General features: G+C 50.7%; 7 protein-coding genes across 7 annotated transcripts; 6 read left to right on the top strand and 1 right to left on the bottom strand.

The window, feature by feature from the left end:
• Window positions 1–1,073: 1,073 nt before the first annotated feature.
• BCR38DRAFT_411334 (Ribonuclease/ribotoxin) lies at window positions 1,074–2,149 on the top strand (the record flags this gene model as incomplete). Its single annotated transcript, XM_040858566.1, has 3 exons — window positions 1,074–1,401; window positions 1,467–1,952; window positions 2,034–2,149. The coding sequence occupies 3 exons, from the start codon at window positions 1,074–1,076 to the stop codon at window positions 2,147–2,149; spliced, it is 930 nt and encodes a 309-aa protein (XP_040713538.1).
• Window positions 2,150–3,177: 1,028 nt separating this feature from the next.
• BCR38DRAFT_467420 (uncharacterized protein) lies at window positions 3,178–4,628 on the top strand. The gene is made up of 2 exons (XM_040862747.1): window positions 3,178–3,746; window positions 3,807–4,628. The coding sequence occupies exons 1-2, from the start codon at window positions 3,344–3,346 to the stop codon at window positions 4,292–4,294; spliced, it is 891 nt and encodes a 296-aa protein (XP_040713537.1). The 5' UTR covers window positions 3,178–3,343; the 3' UTR covers window positions 4,295–4,628.
• A 1,045-nt stretch (window positions 4,629–5,673) lies between these two features.
• Window positions 5,674–6,584, top strand: BCR38DRAFT_411332 (uncharacterized protein; the record flags this gene model as incomplete). The annotated part of the gene is made up of 3 exons (XM_040858565.1): window positions 5,674–5,927; window positions 5,984–6,254; window positions 6,318–6,584. The coding sequence occupies 3 exons, from the start codon at window positions 5,674–5,676 to the stop codon at window positions 6,582–6,584; spliced, it is 792 nt and encodes a 263-aa protein (XP_040713536.1).
• A 1,423-nt stretch (window positions 6,585–8,007) lies between these two features.
• BCR38DRAFT_411331 (uncharacterized protein) lies at window positions 8,008–8,946 on the top strand (the record flags this gene model as incomplete). Its single annotated transcript, XM_040858564.1, has 1 exon — window positions 8,008–8,946. One exon carries the CDS (start codon window positions 8,008–8,010, stop codon window positions 8,944–8,946), a length of 939 nt encoding a protein of 312 aa, XP_040713535.1.
• Window positions 8,947–11,164: 2,218 nt separating this feature from the next.
• Window positions 11,165–12,116, top strand: BCR38DRAFT_34948 (uncharacterized protein). Its single transcript, XM_040856497.1, has one exon. It carries the CDS (start codon window positions 11,428–11,430, stop codon window positions 12,028–12,030), a length of 603 nt encoding a protein of 200 aa, XP_040713534.1. The 5' UTR covers window positions 11,165–11,427; the 3' UTR covers window positions 12,031–12,116.
• A 563-nt stretch (window positions 12,117–12,679) lies between these two features.
• BCR38DRAFT_34946 (Pam16-domain-containing protein) lies at window positions 12,680–13,511 on the bottom strand. Its single transcript, XM_040856495.1, has 2 exons — window positions 13,380–13,511; window positions 12,680–13,268 (listed from the first exon to the last, which is right to left on the bottom strand). Exons 1-2 carry the CDS (start codon window positions 13,380–13,382, stop codon window positions 12,846–12,848), a joined length of 426 nt encoding a protein of 141 aa, XP_040713533.1. The 5' UTR covers window positions 13,383–13,511; the 3' UTR covers window positions 12,680–12,845.
• Window positions 13,512–13,909: 398 nt separating this feature from the next.
• BCR38DRAFT_459334 (uncharacterized protein) lies at window positions 13,910–14,938 on the top strand (the record flags this gene model as incomplete). The annotated part of the gene is made up of 2 exons (XM_040862273.1): window positions 13,910–14,239; window positions 14,324–14,938. The coding sequence occupies 2 exons, from the start codon at window positions 13,910–13,912 to the stop codon at window positions 14,936–14,938; spliced, it is 945 nt and encodes a 314-aa protein (XP_040713532.1).
• Window positions 14,939–15,518: the final 580 nt, after the last annotated feature.

The following is a 15,518-nucleotide window of genomic DNA, read 5'->3' as shown; positions in this document are numbered from 1 at the left end:
ACTGGTGTGGTTGCATATTGAGAACGCACAGCCGTCCGAAAGTGGATTCAGGTCACCCAATATTTACGCTTTGGGCAACGGTACTTTCAGATACGACAGACGATGTACAGAGATGTATCGTGCAGTGACTACGGAATTATGGAACCGGATCCTTCTGCCAAGAATTCGCAGCATGTATAAGCATCGATCCAAGATCGCCGAGCAACTAGAAGGCTTGGCAAGGCTTGTCTCGCGATCTAAGCATCCCTACAAGTATTGCGGAGCATACCCTATTATGTCAGCCTCTCTGGCTGTGCATATGTCTGCATATATATTATTAAAACCAGGTCATGATACAGCCGAGATCTACCCGATTGGGGGCTGGTATGTGATAAATTTCTTTTCAGCAGAATTATTATACATGCCACATAAGGCTGCCGAGTGCCAATCGCTTACGGCTTGGCTGCGGGGATGATATTCCTGCGCAATCCACAAGGCAAATCCCGTCTTCACTCCACTCCACTTCCCTGTTCAATCGGGCTGACACTTGATCTGCAATGGGGCTGTGGGGGATTGTGTCGCACGTCTTGCAGCCATCAGATTGCCCGCAGCAGACAGTTGCCGCGCTGATGATCACCAAATCCAGAGGCACTTTTCTATTCCCAAGAATGGGCCAAGGGCTGTGTGCGATTCACCAGCTAAGCAATGGGGACATGTACAGGGCATCTCACTGAATCCGGAGTTCTTCGGCTCCACATGGCTGCGCGTCGACTTTCCAGAGTCGTCTACTCTACATTGCCATCTCACGGCCTCAAGCACCCAATCCCTGACCTGATCTATTGAGACTGCGCCTTCAGTTCAGGTCGCCCTCCAAAATAGAAGCAATGGTGGACTTCGAGATGGAATCTGCGATGCTTCATCATCTATATAAGGGCTCTTGTCCAAAAGTCCATCGACCTATCTCGATTCACCATCAGCATCAACTCCCATCTACAGACTTGCCTCTGAAGCCTTCCTATCATCATCCAAACACTTTATCATTGCCCACAAGAAGCCAACATCTTTTCTTTACCTCTTGACAGCCCGCGTTCACAATGTTGTTCAACATGAAGTCCGTCATTCTCTACGGCCTCATGGCCATCGCCCAATCCTCTCCCCTTCCTGTCTCGGATAACAAGGAGGGCGATCTCAGCAAACGAGCCAAGCTTGGGGACTTCCTTTGCCCTGACGGCACAACGGTTCTTGAGGCAGATGTCCGGCAAGCCTTCCACGAGTGCAGAAGATTAAATGACGGTAGTATCGGGAAATACCCAGAATTTTTTGGCAATAAGAACGGCAACGTCAAAGTCTTCACCAACATCCCAGATAACACGGATCTCAGAGAGTTTCCGATTATCAAAGGGGGTGTATACACAGGTGATGGTAAGTTTCCACAGCGTCTCCACTGTGGTCATGCTGCAAATAGGCTAACAAGCAGCTCGGAACAGGTTCTCCCGGAGCATACCGTGTTGTCACCGACTATAAGGACAACAAAGGGGACTTCAGAGGTGTTATGCAGCACACCGGGCCTACAGTTGGAGGCGCCTATCAAGCCTGCACACTTGTCACCAACACCAAGAGGGATGACGGAGACAAGAATAGGGACAAGGAAAACAAAGACAAGGACAAGAGCAACAAGCATAAGGATGCCAGCAACAGTGTCAGAACCACCTCCCCTGTCTCCGTTCCCAACCAAGACGTCAACGACCTTGCCATCCGCTCCAAGAAGAAGAAGGTCGGCAGCGCCATCTGTAACGGAGTGGAACTGTCCAAGGATGATGTCGCCAATGCCTTTGCCGAGTGCAAGAAGCACGACGACAACGCTGTTGGCGGCAGCTATCCTCATTACTTCGGTAACCAGAGCAATGGCCCAGTTTTCTCGGTCACTAAGGATTTACGCGAGTATCCCATCATCCGAGGTGGAACTTGGACTGGTAAGTGGTTTTGTTGATTTCTCCTGCCCTTCCGTGTTGAGATTATTAGTGGGGAGATGCTAACAGGTGTATCTACAACAGGCAACGGGGCCCCTGGCCCATACCGTGTTGTCACTGACTACAAGAACAACTTTGTCGGCGTTATGATTGAAGGTGGCGGTGCCGCATTCCAAAAGTGCACTGTTAACAGCGACTAATTGTAAGGAATCGGGGTGCTTGTTTCTGAAGGAATGAGTGCCGATTTCGTCTGATCATGTGTTGTCGATATATGGGGAGTTGGGATAATTGTTAAAATAGAATGTCTGAATTTATTACGCACATTGTATGATCGGGTTTGCAATTCCAACACTGGCCTCAGATATTGTTATAGACTTTGAATCGTCCTTCATTCTTGATGACTATGTTAACGCTTACCACCATGAATGGATTCCGCTCTTGGGATGCTCAAGTGAGTATGCAAAGTCTCCGAAGCGGTCTCTATCAGTATTTACCTCCAGAATGGGGATTACGCGTAAAAGCTCTTATGGCCTCAAACGAACAGGCGATCAGTTGTGGGAAATGGGGAGGTCGGGTGGAGACAGATGTTAGACGATGGGCGCGTTTCGCGTAAAAAAGACCCATTTGAGCATAACAACGTGTCCAACACGGAATTTCCTCCGGTCTCAACGCTCCTTGTTTTTATTTAGTTTGATCAGAAACTCTATAGGACTAGGTCAAACCAGTCCGACGCTCGGTCGATCCAGCCAAGTCATCATGGCACCGTAACCCGCTGGGCAACACCCGGCAATTTGGCCGTAGCGTGGGGTAAGCGGATGACGGAAGGAACCGCGCACCAATGTGGAATGACGGAAGTATTCGTCTCTATAACACTGGGATGCTGAACTGTCCCCACATTATCCTATCCTTGCTACGACATTGATTCCGTCCTCCGCTTAGTGGGCTTGTCGGTCAAAAAGTCCAGACGAAGATCCCTTACATCAGAATAGGATACACATATGTACGACAGCGAACAGGCATTGGGGCTTGCATCCACCGAGGCTTAGCCTGCCTATGACCTGTAAGCGCTAGCGTGCTGTATGGCATGCCTGCAGGCACAGCCAAAATTTGGCTCCAATTACAGATTGACGTCATGTCATTTCAGCCAATAACGAGTCAGCCGGCGAACTAGTTTAGGATACCCACCCCACCAGCTGCGCTGTGCCTCTTCAGCTAGTATTTATGTGTTGCTCAACCATCTATATAAGACATTCCACAGGCATCAATGCTTCCGCTGCACATTCACATTTCTCCATCACCAACCTCTCCATTTCTAGAGGAAGCATTGTCGATCCCAGAAAGCCGCGCCCACTGTCCACATATCCACGACTTGACCAGACTTGAAGCGTGTGATCATGGGGAGAGAGGACTTTTACAAGAAGGTCCTGGACTCCGAGGAGTTTAAGCTTCTCGACAAGCTTGCCAATCAAGCAGATGCAACCCCCGAAGGCGCAGTGCAGCAGGTTGCCGATATGGCCATGGCTGCCCATGCTACCCACAGTGATGACGTGCACCGCGGTGCCGGTTTTGTCGACTACAACGTCTCCCTGGCGCTTCTGGAGCTTGTCCAGCGCCTCGAGCCAGCTAAGCACTGCAAGCTTGTTGATTTCGTCTCAGACCTCCAGAAGCAGACGGGCACAGACCCATCAACGGGGGAGTCGCTTAAGATACAGGGCGAGACCCTTTTTACAGACCTACCGTCCCTCGGCTACACTGAACTGGAAACGTGGTGCGAGTTTGGAGGTGATCCCAGAAATGGTTAGTTACTATCCAGATCAACGATTAGCCACACTACTCATCATGCATGGTGCAATACAGATCCGTGCGACCCCAACATGAAGCCCGAGCAGCAGCAGCGATGGGTGAAACTGAATGCCTTCACTGCACAGCTTACCCAAGCCGCCGAAGTTCAGCATACCTCTCCAAATGAAGGATACAACGTTCACCCCATGGACAAATCTCTCAGAGCGCTCTGGACGATTTCTAAGGCGCTCGAAGCTGAGAAGCATCCACCAGAGACCCTTGTCAATACGGCTGCCCTGCAAGCCGCGTGTATGTGGTTTGTTTACGCAGCCGACAGGCTGTGGGCCAACGTTCAGAATGGCCGCACATACCCCGAGAGCGCTGGAGCTGGATCGCCGAATCCAAAATACGCAGGCAAGGGCTGGAATGGATTTGTACGTGAGAGATGGGATGTGTGGGAACAAGGACTTCGGGACGCAAACCATGCTTGCACAGATGAGGGGGCTAAGAAGTTGATTGAAGATGCGCTGACGCATATGGAGCAAGCAATGGCAGGTAAATAGATTTCTGGTGATGCTGCCATCGCGTCTCGTGGTCGGATATTGACATCTCGAGGGAGAGCAGCCATCAAAATGCGAAAATTGAGATAATGCGAGGGTGAGATAATTCATTACTACTGAGCAAACACAAATACCTGTCAGCAGTGTCCGATAAAAGGGAGGACTCGAAATTGATCATTTTGTCAAGACAAAGGCGCTCTCCATGTTGCAATCCTCGTTCTATGAATCAAACGAAAATCTGATAAGCATGGGAACCTAAATAAAACATATGCCGCCGACTTGGTCCCATTTGCTTCCTTTGAACATCCATCCTAGCTCGATATTTCCGGCTGTGAAGGAGTGCCTGTAAATCTCAAGAACCAGCAGGGCTGATTGCTGCTAATGATACCTCCGATACTGATTTTGGGTGTGGAGTTTCAGCTGCGCAGTGGGCGACAAGCGCTGTTGCGGTTGTTCTCCGGGGAACGATGACCAGGCGCAGTTGTGCCAGAGCCGCAGCATTGCAGCCAATGCATCAATTGGTTCTTTCTCACTTCAATGGCCCCTTCGATGCCGCTCTGCAGTTAGCCCTTTTGTAGTATCCTAATTATAGCGTTACAGTGGAAAAGGGCCAGTGAGGGGGCGAATCTGATTGATTTGCATACAGTTTTGCCGGTTCCCAGTTGTGAATATTTGTGCAACAAACACAAATCAAATCCCTTATTGTCTTTGTTTGCTTCACGGCGCTGGAAAACAACCTCCACTCCCGTTATCTCAAATCAGCTCGAGCCGTTGGGACAAGCTCATGCCCAGACCGTGGGGATACTTGGCAGGCTTGGCATCAGATGGGCATGAGTACGTACCCTCCGCAATTCCAATTTAGTGTAATACTTGAGCAGCACTGCAGCTGCCCTGGCGCAGTAATCGGGTTAACTGTTGCATCGAGATTCGGTGTTACCACTGCCACACCGCTTGATTCCTTCGTTGTCCAAAGGTACTTATTTCCGGACGGTGGCTTATTCCTAGGTACCCGCCATTCTTGCCCAGCCTTGGGGTCATGGGTATGTATTGTCTGCAAGCTGACTGCCGATCATCTGCAAAGCTGAAGGCGTGTGCGGCTCAGCAAGCGCTACACAAGAGACCGCAATTTATGTTGTTGAAAGGCTGGTTACTTAACCCTCTCTTGGCCCGGATTGGCGATGCAGCGCAAAATTCATCCTGTCCCCAGCGCTTCAACCGGTTACTTTCCCTGCCATTGTCAGTCAAATATCAGCCTGCCCACCCCACTCACTTCCCACGAATCTGTCTCATCCATCTTCCCGTACTCCATCACCAGGAAAAGTCTTAGAGACGTCGAATTGTGGTCCATCTCCTGCCATCTTGACTGTTCATTGCATTTCGGAATGGCCGACTCACTCTCTACCGCCACACTCGCCATCTACGTTATCCTCGCCATCCCCGTCCTGTATCTCCTCGTCAAACACGGAAAACACGGAAAACACGGCTTCCTAGGATGGCTCTTTTTGTTCCTCTTCTGCACCATTCGCATCATCGGTGGTGCGTTGGAAATGAAGAACTCTAGTATCGCCGCCAGCATTATTTCTAGTGTCGGGCTCTCGCCCCTTCTGCTCGCCACAGCTGGTATCCTGCATGAAGCGTGAGTAGCACACCTGATTGGATCCCCGACATGCATATGGCTAATTCGTAGAAAAGGAGGATATATCGCATCCGCAACCTCGACGAGAAACTCGAATGGCTCCTCGTGCTCGTCTTTCACATCTTCGTCGTCGGTGGAGTCGCCCTCGTTGCCGCCGGGTCTGCAAAGCTCCAGAACCACCAGCAACCAATCGAAAAGAGTGAGAAGATTGTCAAGGCAGGCATTTCTATTTTGACTGTTTCGTGGGGCATACTCGTCGGGTGGGTTGGATTATCATTTGTTGCCCCGCGTATAAGTAACAGCACGACCGAGCGTGCGGGAACGACGGTGAGTTTCCTTGTCTTGGGGACATTCGCTTGGGTCCATAGTTGCTGACCTTCTGCGATATAGTTGCTCAAGTCGGTCTGTTTTTCTCTTGCCTTCGTCGGCATCCGCGTTTTCTGCAGCCTTGCCGCTTTGTGCACCCAGAAAGCATACCTCAACCCGACTACCGGTTCCCTCGCCATCCGCGTCGTGCTGTTCTTCCTGTCAGAGCTGATTGCAACACTTGCTTACATTACCGCGGGCTTCAAAACCCAGGCATTGGCAAAGGTCCAGCAGGATGGAGATGATGATTTGCCCGTCTCTCAAAAACTTCAATCTGCGCCATACGTCTAGACAGTGGACTATTTATATCTCGCTGCTTTATATACGCATACCTTTAACGCCACCAACCCCCAGTTGGTCTCTGCACTCTGCTCAAGAAGCATTAAGGCTGCAGACGACATATGGCTTGGACAGAGGCGAGCAAAGCCGTCATTCTGCATGACTGGTGAAAGACGTCCATGTCGAGCCCGGAATCTATTAGAAGGCGTGATTCGGTATTATTGTGCCGCGGAAAAGGATCATAGAAGACCGGCAGGTGGTATTTAATAGGGCCATGATACCAGGATATAGAACAAGGAGAAGCATTTTTAGTGTGTACTACGCTGCCAACACGGACTGATGTGACCAATCAAGTATACTTGCACATACCAATGTGCGCGATGCAGTGAAAGTAACGAAATCACACATGTACGACTTTCCAGATGACTCAAAACTGTATTACTGTCTTCGTGGACAGTTTTGCGTACTGACCACGCTGGACATCTAGCAAATGCTTGCTCAACTACTTCACCATCGCAGTGAGGTAGTCCAAGGGGGTGCACTAGGTCGGGCTTTCTCTGAACTGGAAACTTTGTCTAGATGTGGACTGCAAACCGCTGTCGAATCTCAAGGACAGATATCAAGACAGGCTAATAAATTACAGGCAGGAGAGTCGCATTGGCGATGATGATGGGACTGACTCCCAGGAATTTGCAGCTACGGAAGGCCCAGCTATGGGCAATCAGCGCAAGCGCAACACAGCGCACAGAGCCGGTGTGGCCTGGGGCACGCATTATAGGTCATCTCCAGCGTAATCTTGGGCTTTTGTGTACATTTGGGTGCGATTCCTGTCTCGCGATAACGTCTGTTGCGTGGTCGCAGTCACCAGAAGATTCTATAAAACTAGGGAAATGCAGCTGTGCTTGACTAATGATCTCTCCGACTCTGCATGATATTGGTGAAGGTCTTCTTCGACTTGACATATGGTCGCGGTGTTCTTATTACTTTGTCTTTCGACGACATAGCGACTTATTTGGTCTTTTCCTTGCGCATTCTTCTAATCTTGCCCCTTTTTTTCTCCTATCCTTATTTCTCGAATGGCGTTGTCGAGATTCTGGGAGAGACCCATTGTCGTCTCTGTCTTCGTCATTGTCCAGTTGGTCAGAAGCTTTTCAAATCGTACAAAATCGGCGGTTGAGTGACTGACACAGAGCTCATGCACAGCTCAGCGGTTCTGAAATTGTCGACAGTGTTGTCAAATCAACCTGCAAATCATTTGTCTCAAAGCAAGACTGCGGATATTCATGGTTCAATCACGTCCACCGAGCTAACTATAACCATCGGTATCACTTCCACCTGGCCTAGAATAGTGATTGACATAATCTTCGAAATTATCACCTTCGCGCCGAATGCAACGCTTACGGTGTTTTCAACCCCAACAGTATGCACTAACAAAATGACGGGATACAGGAGAAGAAGAGGAGGATCTGAGCCAGCATCAAGCAATCACGTCACAATGTCCGCAGTGACATCTATTCTGATGCGAAACGCGTCAAACTCTGTAAACGCGAACACATCAATGCCTCCTTCTACATATACGGGCACTTACATCGACTCAATCATGGTTCCTTCCATGGACCCGACTGCACTGAACACGTCGATTACAGACGTTTACACGGCTACCACCGCGCCAGACACGACCACAGAGGTTCCACCATCCATGGAAATATCGATAAAAACCACCAACTCTCCATCAATTCCCCCAAGTTTTTCTAAAGCTACTTCTAGAGGTATCACTAGTAATACCAATGCCCAATCTCAACCCACGACTCCTGAGACGAATACTTCAGCCGGCCCTTCGACACCGACCGCAACCACACCTGCCGCGCAGTCTGCCAGCTCCTCCCCCAATGAAGGATTCGGGCCCGACCAGAAAGCTGCCCTGATAAGTGGACTGATCATTGCCATAGCAATGATCGTCACAACTGCCTTTTTAGTCCGATACCGGAGTCTTCAAGAACGTGAACGCCTGGCTCAAGAAGCGCACATCATACCTGCGTCTTCGCCAGACAGATCTGGTCCATCAATGGCAGCTGCGAATGGCTTGAACGATACCAACAACAGCGGCACACCAGGAGTGGGCGAAGCTAGACTCGCCGTTCGCCCTGCCCTAACTCGAAGGATGCTGTTTAGTGAGCTGTGGCCGGGTCAAACAAGGGATGCAGGGCGGCGCTACATGATCTTTGTGGAGCCGAGCACCACGGAAGAGACTACACCGGCGATGGGAGACAGACGGAGCAATGGTAGTCGTGATTGCAGCCCGAGTCCGACTCCCCTTATTCCAATGGGACCAGCTGGCGCAGAAGCCAATGCGAAATGGAGCCATGGTAGATAGTCTCCGAAACCTGGGGCCGGGCACCCGGCTTGGTATCCACTGACGGTTAAGGTTGATAGCGCTGGATTGGTGCCATGCGGAATGTTTTGCCAGGCGCAGGGGTGGGTTTCTAGAGCCTACTCGAGTATTTTGGGGACGGGATCATGGGACGGTACGGATAAAAGATGGCAACGAAGAGGAAGACCATGATGACTGCTCTCTTCTTTTTCTACAGACGAGCAGAGAGTACATGGGGGCTTACGCTTTAGTCTTTCCTACTACGACAGGCCAACTTAGGAAAGGGTCAGAGTATCAGAGAAAATATCACAAAACATTGGCTGAAATCTATGACTGCTAAATGAGATTTGCTGCTTGCGAAGGACGGACCTCTTTGGTTTGCCAGCCCCCAAAGCGGTAATTTCATTTAAAACTCGCATTATCAGGGGATTTTATATGTATAAGCTCATTGGGCGCGGCTCCGTCTGATCTTCTCGTCAATCAAGTATGAGACGCAGTTCTGATGAGGTGGGCTGACCGGCGTATGCCGCTAATCATATACAACAATCAGGACAACTGGGATGAACCCAAGACCTTGTCTCCCATACTAACCTATTGTTCGAAATTGGACGGGTGACCGGATGGGCTTTGATCACTGCTGCTATTATGTTTTCCGAGATATGTCATGGATGGTGGGTGATCGTTGATACCTGCACATGATTTCTATCCTTCTGACTTCGCCAGCATGTCCTAACTGTATTCGTATCCGATGTAAGCTTCGTCTTCAGCAGCCGTCGCCACACTCATCACGTAGAAGATCCACCGCCCACGAATAGCAGCAAATATGCTTTATCATGACACTGGGCATTGATTATATGGTATGCAGCCGCATACTACACGTTAATTTTCTTGCTCGAAATATCAACGACCAGCGGTGATCAGCGAGAATACTTAGTACAAATTAGTTCACTTTTGTCCGAATTGAAGTACGTTGATCAAGTTCTAGAGCCGGTCGGGCGCCGCAGAGGCGATGAGCGCAAGCATGTTTATAGTACGGAAACCCCTAAACGATATGGAATGGCCTAAGATGGACTTCCACGACTCATCTCCTACTATTAAATAGTTGACAATTCCGCGTTCTTTGGTAATAGCCATTTCTGCCGAGGTTAAAACCCGGACGTTTCGTTATTTGGGACAGCTATCGATCGAAGCGGGTCTCACAAACAGTCACGATGGAGGGCGATCAAAAAAAGATCAGATAACTTTAATCCAACTGCGGAGCTCTTCTTTGAAGGATCAGATAAAATTTGCTCTAATGATTGGCCAACACTTACAGGCCAGCCCACAAGCGAACAGTCGCACCCAGGGACACGCGGCCTTTTCCCGGGCTTGGGGTCCTCTTACGCCGATTACGGGACTATCCGGCATTAACAGGCCGTCACGAAGTGAACTCTTCACCGCTTCAGAGCCGTCAACTTTCGGATTGTAGCGTGTTCTGAGGGTGGCAAATGGGGCAATCGTGTATGAAGTTCGTTGAGGCTTTTAAGTCTCGACAAAGCCTGATACTTACATGAATTGAGAGAGAACTCAGTGTACAAATCGAACGTTTGAGTCTACAAGTATCAGATTGCTCCATGATGCAAAAACGTATCATCTCCGCATGACATCACCCTATCATATGCATGCATACAGTCATATTCGAGGGGTACGACCCGCTCCTAAAACCAATTCGCCGGCTATCCGAACATCGGACTGGACAGATGGCTCATGCAGTATCACGGCAGAGTGGTATGTCCAAGCCATGGTCAGTTTCTCAGTACTTAAACACCTTAGCTCCGAAGTTCAGAACGAACAAAAAATATCTAAACCACTCAAACACTCTATCCTTACGCTTGTTGCTACATAATGGCTCCAAAAAGAGCGAATGTCCGACATACCCCTCACCTCGACTCCACACGTGCTGGCTCCCAGGGACATAACAATAACAGCGATGAACATGTTGTCGCAGCAGGTCCGCAGGCTGTCTCCGATCAGCTTGATAAGTTGACGGAAAATCTGTCCCTCGGCGACCACCAGGAAGACCTCAACAATGAATCTCTGTCTGATCCGGAGCCCTGGTCTGCTAAAGACAGCATTGTAAACACGTATCCTCTCACCTCAGAGCAAGCAAGCATGATCAATTCGACTTTGTCTGAGGACTCGCGTCTCAATTCCAGCTATCACGCTTACAGCCTGCCGTTAGACACCAACATGGAGCTTTTGAAGCGATCCTGGGAAGCCACACTAGCCAAGCATGATGTCCTTCGAACAAGCTTTCATGAAACGACAGGGAAGGGGGAGTCATGGATTGGAGCCGTGCACAAGCAACCGGAAGTGAGATGGGACAATGTCGACCTATGCTACATCGAGCCTCCAGATGAGTCTGCCGGTGCCGGAAAGGCCGCCGAAAAGCCAGCTCCCGAGAAAGGTCGACATTCCAGACTTACCGGCAACCCCTAAAAGTTCATGCAAGCTGATGCCTTTTTTTCAGATCAAGCCCCAACCCCAGCCAAGAAACCCATAATCCCCAAAAGCAAACGCAAGACCAAGTCCAAGAAGACAGCCAAATACGTCGACAAGCGCCAAGCCAAGAACACAGACGACTTCATGGAAGACCCCTCACTGTACGAGAGCTTCGACCGCAAGATCCTCTCAGACAACGATTACGGCCGACTCAACCTCGATAGCGGCACCTTCTGGGACGTGCCTTCGGCCGAGGAGGAGCTGCGGGTCGAGCTACAGCGTATCACCAGCGCCGTTAGCTATCCTGACAAATCCGCGTTCGCGAGGCCACCGGTCCAGATCACGATTTTGCGAAACGAGGAAGAGGTGGTTTTTGTGGCTTCTCTGCATGATGCGGTTTTTGCGGCGCCGGAGAAACCGCCGGTCGAGTCGGTGTTCGAGGACTTATGGCGGACTTATCATGCGGAGGATCCGACGTCAGAACAGGCGGCGACGCCGTTTTGGTTGAATCGGATCAAGAAGTATCAGGCGGTTAAGTCTGCATCGGGGGAGGAGAATGAGGGTGAGGCGGAACAGGAAGGGGGGGGTGAGGACATGTTCATGTAGCTTGTGTCGTGTAGGATGTCGTGATCAAGCTACAGCCATTCAGAAATGGACATGTTAGCATGATGTATAGATAGCTTTAAAAGTAAATAATCATCTTGATTTCCTAGTGCCAGATCACAGGGTCACCCCCATCCCGTGCCACCCCGGATTTCTAGCAATACATCGGCAATCCTTACGCTCGGGGGGAGGGTGGCGGCGTTGTTTCTTTCATCGCATTATGCCATGCCCCATTAGGCAATGCCCACATGGGAAGATCGGAGAATATGATCCGGTTGATGGACGGTCCAGGAGACAATCGTTGGCACGCAGTTTGTGAGATCAGTGGTAGACTGGCGTGCCGTTTGTGATTCGCGATCTGGCTTCGAAGCCAGCTGATAGACCGGTCAGGCTCTCTGGCCAGATCTCCAGATGCAACGGATCCTGCATGATAATCAGAGCAAGTTTGAGTCGTGAAAGAACCAACTTGGCTGATGGACATCTGCATCGCATTCGTCGTCTAGATGCTCCAATGTTTTACAGGTTTCAACAATGACGTTGTTGGATCCGCAGACTGTACGGTCTCCTTTCGTCCTCGCCTGAACTCGCCTCTAATATAGACACATTATATAGTTGTACAAGCGATCCGTTTTCTCGTCTAACCCAAGACCTATGAGTCCTTACCAGAATGTCCCTACCGTAAACGCCAGGTCATGCCGCAATCGAGTGAAGAGGTGTGTGTATGTATCGCGGGTTGTGTGCGAGATGATAGCGTCTCACCTCGTCGGGTTCGGGGCGGATTTCGACCAAACTCTTTTGCTAATTCCCTGGTGGCAGGACTACCGGTCCTTGTACACCTTGGGCTTGAATCCCTCCTTGATCTCGGCCTCCTGTGCCGCCTTCTCCATCAAAGGTCTCACCTCGGACTCGATCCGCTCCCTTGCTCTCAGGACCTTGCTCTGTAAGTAGAAACTGCCGCCCTTCTGAGGATCATTTGCATCGAACAGGCGCTTGAACCGGTCCATGACCTCTTCCATATTTGCTTTCCCTCCCTGTGGCGGCTTGACGTTTAGGATTTTGCAGGCTTCGTCGAGGGTCATGCCGCTGCTGAGGCTGCCGCGTGACCCGGTGCCATTTGGATTTATCTTGGCTTGGGCGCGCGCGTAGTTGGACGAGGCTTGCGCTTGTTTGTAGGCTTCACTGAAGGCACGTCCTAGTGTACGAGTGCCGATAATCACAACTTGGGTTATGAGACGGTACGCCTGAACAATAGTCAGTTCAAGTTCGGGCAGGAATGATGTGACTCAATATCCGGTTGCCGGCTGAAGGGGACATCCGAGAGCGGCAGAGGAAGAAAGGGTGGGAATGCTTACCATTTTGTCCCTCGACCAGATGCGCAGACAGTCAAGCTGCTCGAATTGGTCTCACTCTCAAGGGCTGATGTAAAGAGCGACGATAAAAAGACGTCTGCCGGTGTCGAATTGCCTCGTAGTTCGCTATCACTTTTTCGGGACGGCCGGAAGATCTCAAATCCCGAGATGTACTTTCTCAGCCATGTAGCACGGACCATCAGCACATGTTCCAACACTCAGCTAGCTCTTGGCTCAGCTCCTGTGGCCTGCGCCAGGCTTCGATCTTCCAGGGGTGAAGGGACAGATATTGAGCTCGCGGATGTCAACACCGTAATTACAACTTTACAAGGCGACTTGACACGACACAAGCAACTTTCTCTTCGCTACACTCTTTCAGACCACTTCAAACCTCCGCCGACCGATTTGTCACTTCTCTCACCCACTTCTCTCACCCAAGTGGAAGTATAGCATCTCTCCTGCTCGAGCTTACGTCAACTTCGACCCCCAGTTCCACGAGCATCGCACGCACCTGGGCCTAGAACACGACCGCAATGTCGCAATACTACGGCGCACCCCCGTCCAACCAGTTTGGCGCCGGCGGCCCTTCAGCACAGAATCTACAGTTTTACCCTTCGTCATACTCACCAGGCGTGCCGAACCACGGAACATCATCACAATCCGGTTATGGTTACGGCGGGCCGGCCGCTTCCTCAAGCTATGGCGGGTTTGGTGGAGCAGGCGCAGCGGGTGTGAGCGGGCGCATGGGCGAGCAAGGTGGTCTGCGAACAGGTTGGCTAGCCGCATTATCGACAGAGGGCTACGATGACGAACCGCCGCTGCTCGAAGAACTGGGCGTCAACTTTGGACATATTCGAGTCAAGGTAAGGATGTGCCCCTCGGTAACCAGCCAACTTATGGTTGGAATCTTGTGATAGTAAGATACGTTAACACTGGGATCCGTCTAGACTCTAGCTGTTTTAAACCCCTTCTCCCGCATCGACCAACATATAATGGACGACTCCGACCTTGCAGGCCCCATTCTTTTCTTCCTTCTTTTCGGCTTCTTCTTGCTCTTCAGCGGCAAGGTGCACTTTGGCTATATCTATGGGCTCGCCCTGATGGGCTCCATCGGCCTGCACCTCATCCTCTCCCTCATGTCGCCCGACGGCGGCCCCAACTCGCCGACAACGTCCCACGCCGGGCCTTCTTACTCGTCCAACGCGGGGTATACTGGACCTGGAGGCGCCGGCGGTGTCGATGGAAAGGGCCACTTAAGCAGCACTCTAACTTTCCCGAGAAGTGCGAGTGTGTTGGGCTACTGTCTGCTCCCGATGGTCTTGACGAGTTTGGTGGGCATCGTCATGCCAATGGACACGCCGATCGGATATGTATTGACAAGTGCCGCTATTTTGTGGTGCACTACGAGCGCCAGTGGTATGTTCTGTGCCGTCGGCCGAATGCGGGGCATGAGGGGACTGGTTGCATACCCGTTGGCATTGTTCTATGTTGGATTTGGCATTATGAGCATCTTCAGCAGCCGGGGAAGCGGAAGCTTGGGCAAGGCTGCTGGAGTTGCATAAAGTTCTGGGGCAGGAGGGTTTAGAAGTTGAAATGGACTCGCATTGAGGTTTGGCTGTTGACAGCTCGGATAGTGCCAGGCGAACAAGACAATTCTTGGGCGTTGAAGGTGGAGTTTACAGCGTGTATAGTGTATCTTGTACAGGATTTGTGGTATTAAAAATGCGCATATAGAGACAAGGGAAGAACGCGGCATTGCATTCTATGAAGAGCGTAATGAAATTCGTCGAAACTCTCGGTACGTCACGCACAACCAACCACATCTAAGGCAACCAGGATGTTTTCAAGCACGGAGCATTATATCCCGAATCAACCCTGACGTCCCGCTTCTGACAATATCTAGTTTAGACTTCGTTCCAAGAAAATAGTCCACTATGAGATGTGCTCGACCATATGGAAGTTTCCAGCTCCCGCGTATCCTCCACCTTCAACAGCTCCGCTTTGTCCATGCGTTTGTCTCACACTTTTCTGCGCCCCCTTCAATCTCGGCACCTCCAGAGCCAGCGTTCTGAACCCCTTTTCCTGTGTTCGCCTTGTGCTTCCTTAGACACTGAAGCCTCACCGAGCCAATCATCAGGCATT

This window comes from Pseudomassariella vexata, assembly GCF_002105095.1.
Source record: "Pseudomassariella vexata strain CBS 129021 chromosome Unknown BCR38scaffold_10, whole genome shotgun sequence".
Lineage (NCBI taxonomy): Eukaryota > Fungi > Ascomycota > Sordariomycetes > Amphisphaeriales > Pseudomassariaceae > Pseudomassariella > Pseudomassariella vexata.
This window is presented reverse-complemented; position numbering and strand designations above follow the sequence as displayed.

Coding starts and splice junctions, on each gene's coding strand:
- BCR38DRAFT_467420 (XM_040862747.1), top strand. CDS start 3,344: ATGGGGAGAGAGGACTTTTACAAGAAGGTCCTGGACTCCGAGGAGTTT. Junction 3,747..3,806: donor TGGAGGTGATCCCAGAAATG/GTTAGTTACTAT, acceptor GGTGCAATACAG/ATCCGTGCGACCCCAACATG.
- BCR38DRAFT_34948 (XM_040856497.1), top strand. CDS start 11,428: ATGCAAGCTGATGCCTTTTTTTCAGATCAAGCCCCAACCCCAGCCAAG.